The sequence below is a fragment of the Erpetoichthys calabaricus genome, chromosome 10 (assembly GCF_900747795.2).
Source record: "Erpetoichthys calabaricus chromosome 10, fErpCal1.3, whole genome shotgun sequence".
Classification (NCBI taxonomy): Eukaryota; Metazoa; Chordata; class Cladistia; order Polypteriformes; family Polypteridae; genus Erpetoichthys; species Erpetoichthys calabaricus.
In genome coordinates this window covers 113,609,039-113,618,773 of record NC_041403.2, presented here as the reverse complement: position 1 = coordinate 113,618,773, position 9,735 = coordinate 113,609,039, and the positions used below count along the sequence as shown (strand labels likewise).

General features: G+C 39.5%; 1 protein-coding gene across 1 annotated transcript; it reads right to left on the bottom strand.

The window, feature by feature from the left end:
* Nucleotides 1–5,814: 5,814 nt before the first annotated feature.
* Nucleotides 5,815–8,709, bottom strand: rh50 (Rh50-like protein). Its single transcript, XM_051932848.1, has one exon. The coding sequence runs from the start codon at nt 8,691–8,693 to the stop codon at nt 7,266–7,268; it is 1,428 nt and encodes a 475-aa protein (XP_051788808.1). The 5' UTR covers nt 8,694–8,709; the 3' UTR covers nt 5,815–7,265.
* Nucleotides 8,710–9,735: the final 1,026 nt, after the last annotated feature.

Here is a 9,735-nt window from a genome sequence, read left to right as displayed (position 1 = left end):
TGGGAATCATTATGGACAAAAAAACGGTTTCCAAGGTTTTAGCAGATAGAAAAGGTTTAATTTTAGCTATGTTTCTAAGATGGAAGAAACTACCCTTGACCGCTACATTTATCTCTCTGTCAAAACAGAGGGAAGAATCAAAAATCGCCCCAAATTTTTAATATGTGGAGAATGAAGACCCAGACTGCTAATAGTATCCAGATGACCAAAAAGTAGCGCTTCTGTTTCATTTTCATTTAGCTGGAGAAATATCATCTGCCATGCAGCATTTAATATCCTTTAAGCTTATGTAAATTAAAAAGAACACTCATGAGACTCATGATAGTCCTCAATCCTTAATGCTGTTTAGATGACTCCAAACATCCTGTTATGGCATTACATGTGTTTATGTATTTTATTGTTGTTATTGCTGTTTCTGAGTTATTATGTGTTTTTAACATATTTTCTGCTATGTTATTATTGTATACTCTCCCTTTAAATTATGTTGAGGTAACTTACCGTAATCAAGTTAGTTGGTTGACGTGATTTATTTCCACCTTCATTTGAAACAGGATGTCTACATTCCAGCGCACTTATAATGTCTGCACAAGTTCATGGAACATTGTCTACTCGCATAGAGTATAACTTTATTTATAAAATCATTCTTATGATCAAAGTGAGGTCTGCTTACAGGCTTTGGTGTGTGTTGTTAACAAATAATGTTTTTTTTTATATGGTGATATTACAATTAAACTTGATAATGGTAACAAATAATGATTTAAAACTATTAGGAACAGCTAAAATGTATGAAATGTTCTCAACTTAAAAACATATATTCTTACTTATCTATACTAATAAAAGGCAAAGCCTTCACTCGCTCACTCACTCATCACTAATTCTCCAACTTCCCGTGAAATTTGGCAGGCTCATTCCTTACAGCTTACTTACAAAAGTTAAGCAGGTTTCATTTCGAAATTCTATGCGTAATGGTCATAACGGTCGACAACGTCCGCCATGTTAAACTTTCTTATTTATGGCCCCATCTTTACGAAATTTGGTAGGTGGCTTCCCTGTGCTAACCGAAACCGATGTACGTACTTTTTTCGGTGGTATGACGCCACTGTCGGCCGCCATATTGAACTTTCCAACGGTCTTTGTTACTTAAGGGCCCATCTTCATGAAATTTGGTACATGGGTTCCCAACAATAATTCATTACATTTATATAGCACTTTTCTCAGTACTCAAAGCGCTGTCCACACAGGGAGGAACCGGGAAGCGAAACCACAATCTTCCACAGTCTCCTTACTGCAAAGCAGCAGCACTACCACTGCGCCACCTGTGAGGATCTAACTGAATCCTAATTACGTACATATATACGTCCATAGCCTGCAGCTCGGTCGCTGTGTGAGGCGCCGTTGGGTCCCCCATCCCCACGCCTTTCACGTAGTTGGCTGCCTGCCTATATAAGGCCATCCATCGCTCCAGTCTCTTCATTCCCTTCCTTGATTCGCCACGGTATTCACGTCTCCCTGCTGATAACTGCGGCCTTTTTATTTAATCCATGGCTTCTCCGCTGTTTTATTGTTCATTTATTACGAGTATAGTTATTGTGTAGGTATTTTAGACTTAGTTTACATTGTTCAGGTACCCATTTCCTTTATCATTCCAACCGTACCCCCATTAACATGTCTATCGAGGTGATCACCATCAATCAAAGAACTGTCACTTACCGAGTGGTTTCCATGCCCGGAGATGGCGACTGCCTTTTCCATTCTTTGTGTTACATATTGCACGGCCATATCAGGCTCACTCTTGATATCCGGAGGAACATTGTGTCTTATGTATTGAATGACTGCGACAGGCTCAAGGTGTGGACTGATGACAGTACAGGAGATAATTAAACTACACAGGAGCACTATAAGAGTGAAATGATTAAGCCCTTCACTTACGGTTCTGCATGTTAGTTGATGGCTGTCGCTGAATTGTTCGGTTGTCGCTTTCAAGTGTACCGAAATGGCCAAATATTTTACACCTTTGGACAACCGCCAATGCCTCTTAAACATCTTAGATTCACAGGTGACGATTTGAGCAGTGGACACTTTGATGTTTATGAATGTTTAAACTCTCAAAAGGTGGATGCAAAGTTATCGATAAAACCCATTTCAATTCAAACGCCTCCAATTTCCAGTAAGGCTCTGCTTCGCAATGACAATTAATAAGTCTCAGGGACAGACCCTATAAAAGGTTGGCATTGATTTGAGGCAAGATTGCTTTTCACATGGCCAACTATACCTTACATGCTCAAGAGTAAGCTCAGCGCACAGCTTCGTCATATTACAACCGGAGGGCCTGAACTGACAACGTGGTATACAAAGAGATCCTTAACAAATAATTATTGGTATATTTTCCCTCAGTATAAAATGGTTTACTTTTCTTCTTAATAAAAATTTTAAAGCAGCGAAGCGCGGGTATTTTGCTAGTTAATAATTTGTGATAGAAACTGGGGCGTCGGCAAACTCCAAACCCCAACACAAGCACTCACAGAGTCCCGGGTTCAAATAAAGGATGGTTTATTCACCAATTCCTTCAAAAGTAACAAAAGCACACAATATGCAGGTTTTCTCTCCTCAGTAGCTCTCTTCGTCTTACCACTGCACTGCCCTCTTCCAGTTGAGTGTTGCCCTACATCTCCCTTGCTCCGACTCCCCTTTTATTACAGACCCAGGGGTACTTCCGGTGCCAGGGCAATTGCCCAATGGAAGAAATTCCAAGTCACACGGCAGTCCCATAAATTATGGAGTGCCTATCCCTACGGCTCCCCCTTGTGGCACCCATGGTCCCCAGCAGGACTGTATTACTGGACTACATCTCCCAGCATTCCCTGCTGGTTCCTGAATGGGTGCCTTCATGGAGGGCTGCTGCCATCTATCATCTGGGGGTAATAGCAAGTCCCCTGTGACCTCTTCTATTTTCGGTGGGCTGTCCATTCCCTTCTGGGTCTGTTTCTTCTCTCTTCCCTGATCGGGATGCTTTTCTGCCCTCGAAGAGCCTCCTGTCTGGGTAAGGAAACATCCCCTCTTCTGCCTGCAATGCCAGTCCAGCCCATGTGGCATCTACAAAGAACATGATACTTTAAGTGGTGTGATGATAACGTGGTGATAACACTTCTGCCTCACAATGAAGAGACCCAGGTTCATGTCACAGGATGGATAGATGATGCTCAGAACACCTTCATGAACTGGAAAAGGAATAGTTTGGAGCAGCTTTGGTACTTACTGCTAATTATTAAATTATTAAGTATATGCTAAACAAAAATATTTTTAAATGTAAAGGAAAAGCTAATTCATTTTACTCAATGAAGTATGTTGGATTTGCTTAATTTGAACGTGACATAACTCAAAAAGCTTAATGAAAACTGTTGTGTTCATTTCTTTTTATTGACCAGAAACATTTGTTTAAAGAGTGCAGAAGAACAGAAGAATAAAGCTGCATCCTTTAACCATCATGGTGTGTGTGTGTGTGTGTGTGTGTGTGTGTGTGTGTGTGTGTGTGTGTGCGTTTGTGTGTGTGTGTGTGTGTGTGTGTGCATGTGTGAGAATGACAGTGGGTGAATGGGTAACTACTTGATTGACAGGGTAATTTGCAGAGAACATGTGTGTATATACTGTAAAAGTATGGCTATATGTTAGTAAACCTCTGTTTTTAGAGGAGGTGACTGCTGTCACTTAGAATCAAGCAGCAAGTCATCTATGACTTAACAATATACAGATGATATTTTGCTTAATATTACTCTGTATTTTGAGACAGAATGTATTTGCAGGTATATACTGACCAATATCTATATTTTTGACTGCAAGGGAGATGTAGAGATGAAATAAATATGTTTATATCAAAGTGTAAGGCAGTAGGAGCACATTAGTCAAGATGAGCACTTTTTGAAATACTGCAATAAAATAATTCTAAAACAACTGTAAACTTGTGAGTTGTAAGTAGCCTTTAGCAAAAGTGTCCTGCTCTGCTTTGCTTACAGTCAGATCCATTGTAAATCACATAATATGTAATGTATGTTTTTAACTCTGTTATTCAGTAGTTTAGTGTTCTTTGTTAGATAATAATATCACAAATGCATTAAATTAAAAGATACTTTACTATGCAAACACAACAACCAGAAAAATAACTAAATTACTATTAACATTGAAATCCATTACAGAATTAAGCTAATGTTCAAAAATCCAAAAGTATATATGGTCAGTGACATGCTCTCACAAAGTACATACTGCCTGATAGAAGAGATGAATAATGACGTTTAAAATACATTTCAAAGATTAATAAGACTAATAATAATACATTTTATTTACAGTGCATCCAGAAAGTATTCACAGCACATCACTTTTTCCACATTTTGTTATGTTACAGCCTTATTCCAAAATGGATTAAATTCATTTTTTTCCTCAGAATTCTGCATACAACACCCCATAATGACAACGTGAAATAAGTTTACTTGAGGTTTTTGCAAATTTATTAGAAATAAAAAAACTGAGAAATCACATGTACATAAGTATTCACAGCCTTTGCTCAATACTTTGTCGATGCACCTTTGGCAGCAATTACAGCCTCAAGTCTTGTTGAATATGATGCCACAAGCTTGGCACACCTATCCTTGGCCAGTTTCGCCCATTCCTCTTTGCAGCACCTCTCAAGCTCCATCAGGTTGGATGGGAAGCGTCGGTGCACAGCCATTTTAAGATCTCTCCAGAGATGTTCAATCGGATTCAAGTCTGGGCTCTGGCTGGGCCACTCAAGGACATTCACAGAGTTGTCCTGAAGCCACTCCTTTGATATCTTGGCTGTGTGCTTAGGATTGTTGTCCTGCTGAAAGATGAACCGTCGCCCCAGTCTGAGGTCAAGAGCGCTCTGGAGCAGGTTTTCATCCAGGATGTCTCTGCACATTGCTGCAGTCATCTTTCCCTTTATCCTGACTAGTCTCCCAGTTTCTGCCGCTGAAAAATATCCCCACAGCATGATGCTGCCACCACCATGCTTCACTGTAGGGATGGTGCCAGGTTTCCTCCAAATGTGACGCCTGGCATTCACACCAAAGAGTTCAATCTTTGTCTCATCAGACCAGAGAATTTTCTTTCTCATGGTCAGAGAGTCCTTCAGGTGCCTTTTGGCAAACTCCAGATGGGCTGCCATGTGCCTTTTACTAAGGAGTGGCTTCCGTCTGGCCACTCTACCATACAGGCCTGATTGGTGGATTGCTGCAGAGATAGTTGTCCTTCTAGAAGTTTCTCCTCTCTCCACAGAGGACCTCTGGAGCTCTGACAGAATGACCATCGGGTTCTTGGTCACCTCCCTGACTAAGGCCCTTCTCCCCCGATCACTCAGTTTAGATGACTGGCCAGCTCTAGGAAGAGTCCTGGTGGTTTCGAACTTCTTCCACTTACAGATGATGGAGGCCACTGTGCTCATTGGGACCTTCAAAGCAGCAGAAATTTTTCTGTAACCTTCCCCAGATATGTGCCTTGAGACAATCCTTTTACTTCATGCTTGGTTTGTGCTCTGACATGAACTGTCAACTGTGGGACCTTATATAGACAGGTGTGTGCCTTTCCAAATCATGTCCAGTCAACTGAATTTACCACAGGTGGACTCCAATGAAGCTGCAGAAACATCTCAAGGATGATGAGAGGAACAGGATGCACCTGAGCTCAATTCTGAGCTTCACGGCAAAGGCTGTGAATACTTATGTATATGTGCTTTCTCAATTTTTTTATTTTTAATAAATTTTCAAAAACCTCAAGTAAACTTTTTTCACGTTGTCATTATGGGGTGTTGTGTGTAGAATTCTGAGGAAAAAATGAATTTAATCCATTTTGGAATAAGGCTGTAACATAACAAAATGTGGAAAAAGTGATGTGCTGTGAATACTTTCCGGATGCACTGTATATAGTATCAAGATTTGAGATGCCTTTCATTTAGCATATATTACATCCTTCCCTACTAACAATAGCAGACAGAATTAAGTATATAAGTGATCAGCAAAGGGTAAAATGTGTTTAAGTCTGAATGATTAGACATTTGGTATTATACTGACATTAGAAAACTTTTAAGAGGTAAACTTCAGTGCTAATGTCTGATATTCATAATTGGCACATCCTGTCATGAAATAGGAGTTCCAAAGCACATAAATCCTAATAAATTCCAAAAGCCCATCCAAAATGCTCACTAGAGGGGGATATAACTGTCAAACCCTGGCTGGTAATAAGGGCAAGCACTAAATCTTTATAAAATAAAAGGTTTATTATTCACAATAAGTATTCCAATGACTATGAACCTTCATGGAGCACAAAGGCAAAATTGAATTGCTCTAGACAATAAGGCAGTCCCAAAGATACATTGACCCAAAAAATCACAAATCCAAAGTGTGGTCAAAACGCAGAACAGAAGGTTAAAAAGCCTAGAAATATTAAAAAGTACTGTAGAAACTCAGGGCAGTTCCTGGAGGTTATCGGCAGGTGGCCCTGGCTCTTGGAGGACCCCCCACAAAACACAAGGAACATACAGGCAGGTTTTATACATAAACAAAACAAAAATAAAGAAAGATGTGCATAATCAACAGAAAGATTAAATTGAACATAAGAGACATCAAACCTCTTTAAACCTCAGCCAGGACTAACAGTGAATGCCTATAACACACGTTATAACAGTTTGTGTCTTGTCCAGGTTTAATATTTCACTGGATCTGGAACTTTCAGGATAGCTTTCAGCTTCCCATGAAAAACTGGATTGAACAGGTACAGGAAATGTGTGGATGAAAATGGCATACCCCCAAAAATGTAGATGCAGTTAATCAAAATATCATTGGCAAAGAAAATAAATTAAATAACAAAGATCATAGTGCACCATATATCATAGGCATAGTCATCAAAATACAATGCAAAAATTAAAACTTGTTATGCACTTTATGCATTATCCTCAAAATGCTAATCAAGATTTATTTATTTAATAAATTAGAAGACAAACTTTCTATATAATGCAACATAGATACTAGACTGAGCACCACCATATCAAGAGGCACCTGGGATCCCAAATCACAGCTTAGCATGAAATATTTATTTCTGAGATTGCCGAGTAAGGCTTCATTTTTTTAGCTGAAAAACTGATTTGGTTAAATTTCAATATGAAAAATGAATTACTAGAGAATTGTACACTGTGAGACAGTGCCTAAAGAGTAAGCAATTCACTCTGCTTATACCATTTTTTTAAATCTACATTTTATTGTTTATACTTTTAAGTCTTCCATGTTGTAAGTGTTTACTGGCGTTGAAGCTGCATCAAAGTCGTTTGGAACCTCAAAGTAAACTCTGTCATCAAAGCAGTAATCATCAGTTGGTTGAGACAGGAATGGCAGCTTTAAGATGGCTCCAGTGAGTAAGCCTCCCAGTACAGATGTGGCAAGAGCAAGTCCTAATGCTGCCACTTGATAAATTGCTTGCTGAGAGGCACTACGACCTTCTCCGGGTTGAATATCTGGAAATACACTTTGAAGCTCTTTCAGCTTTGGATCTTCTGCAGTTGGCGCTCTATAACGGAATGTCTCATAAAAACTTAAGCCATATGTGTCTTCATTAGCCATGAGAATAGCAATGATAGCTGCCAGTGTCGAGATAAGTCCAGTCAGGCCATGGAGGTTATGGATCCCACATTGGTCTTGAATTTTTAATTTGGTAGCCATGAAAGGAGTTAAGTATTTATAGCCCAGCATGCATGCGCAACAACCAACAACTCCCAGAGCAAAAGCACATGCAGGTGTGACCATCATATCTACCGTAGCTCCCACTGTGACGCCACCAGCTAAAGTTACATTCTGAATGTCACTCATGCTTAATTTTCCCTTTTTATCCAGTAGAGCAGAAAGGGCAAACGCAGTCAAAGTTGAAGAGCTCAGGCCAATGAAAGTGTGAATTATAGCTCGATGCTGGTCATCTCCTGGCAAAGTCAGAGCACTGTTGAAAGAAGGCCAAAAGACCCAGAGAAAGAGAGTTCCAAGAACAGATAGTATGTCTGATTGGTATGATGTTGTAAGGTTAGCATGCCCATCATTAAGAGAAGGCCTGTAAAGCATTCTAGTCACTCCAAGTCCAAAATAGCAGGCAAAAATGTGGATCACAATGGAGCCGCCTGCATCATTAATCTTAAGATAAGTGACAATTAGCCAATCTGTCACTGCAAATATGGGTATCTCCAGGAGAGCCATGATAAGCAGCTGTACAGGGCTAGTTTTACCAAGAACGGCTCCAAATGAAATCAGAACCACAGCACAGGCAAACTCAGCATTAATGAAGTTAAATACACCAATATGGATCTTTCCATCATGATAAAAGTGACAAAAGCCTTGAATGATTATAGCCCATTGGACTGAGAAGGTTGCTGTCAGGAAGTTGAAAACAACACCCCCAAAACCGTAGAGCCTCATAAAAGCAAGAAGACAAGCAAAGCCAATAAAAATCATAACCTGCACGTCAGCAAAAAAGGGATACACTCTGTAAACTTCATTCTTCATATGGTCAGTTGCATTGGTTTGAGCCAAAGCATGTGCATGCTCATCATAAGTGACAAAGAGTGAAAAAAGCAGCAGCAGAAGAACCTCCAGGACAAGTATCAGCACTGGGAGACGGACACGCAAACTGCTGGAAAAAAGCACTGACATTGTATCATTTGGGTGACAGAAATGCCAAGTAGCTTTGACTGTCCTTCAATAAATATATCTGCTGGCTCTGATAAGCGAAAGTCCCCCTATTGGCTCTAACACACTCACTTCCCACTGATCAGCACCAAATTACATTTGAACTTTGATCACTGTCTCCATTCACTGTTAAATATTATCTTCACTATTTTTTTCTTTAGGGAATATTATTGGAATTCTAATATAATGATTCTTTTGAATATTGTAGTGCCAAAACAGGCACAGGAAAAGCTATTACTGTAATTTGGCTCTGCTCATCTACATGTGTTTCTCGTCTGAATCTTCTACAAATGTTTTTGCATGAAAGATTTTATTTTTCTCTCTCTCATATATTGCCAGTTTCTCTTGTCTTGATACAATCCATTAATTTATTTTTCTCTCACTTATGCAGTTCAAGATTATGAGAAGTCAGTGTTTGTTCTGGAAGCACTGAGAGCAAGGCAAAAGCTGACCCTGAACAGGACGCAAGAGCGTTAGAGAGCGCACTCAGACAGACACACACTTCCACATTCACTCATTCATTTGAGCCAAGTTAGAGGTGACAATCTAACATGCACTTCTTTATCATATCAGAGGAACACATAAGAGAACCCAATGCAGACATGGAAACAAGAGAAAACTCCTGGACCCAGGAAACAAAATGTCAAATCACAAATCTGAGCTTTTCAAAAGAACTAGGTGTTTGAATGATATGCCAATCGCTTGAGAAAGAAAAAAAAAAGATGGCACAGTCCCAAAGTTACTAACAGCCTGCTCTCTTCTGGCCTTTAGAATGACTCCAATGCCACTTACTGTGAAATCTCAACTAACAGTCCTATAGATAGTAAAAATATTCAGTTTTCAAATGCCTTACCTTGCTGATATTTAATTTTATAAAGAAAGGACAAGGATCGTGTCCATTTCTTCTAAGTATCAATTATGGGGAATTTAAGTTTATGGATTAATGCTTTTTAATCAAGATAAAGCAAAACATTGTGTATTAGCTAGCTTTAGGTAATGTAAGAGT

Bases quoted from the DNA above. Each gene is read 5' to 3' on its own strand.
- rh50 (XM_051932848.1), bottom strand. From the start codon at position 8,693: ATGTCAGTGCTTTTTTCCAGCAGTTTGCGTGTCCGTCTCCCAGTGCTG.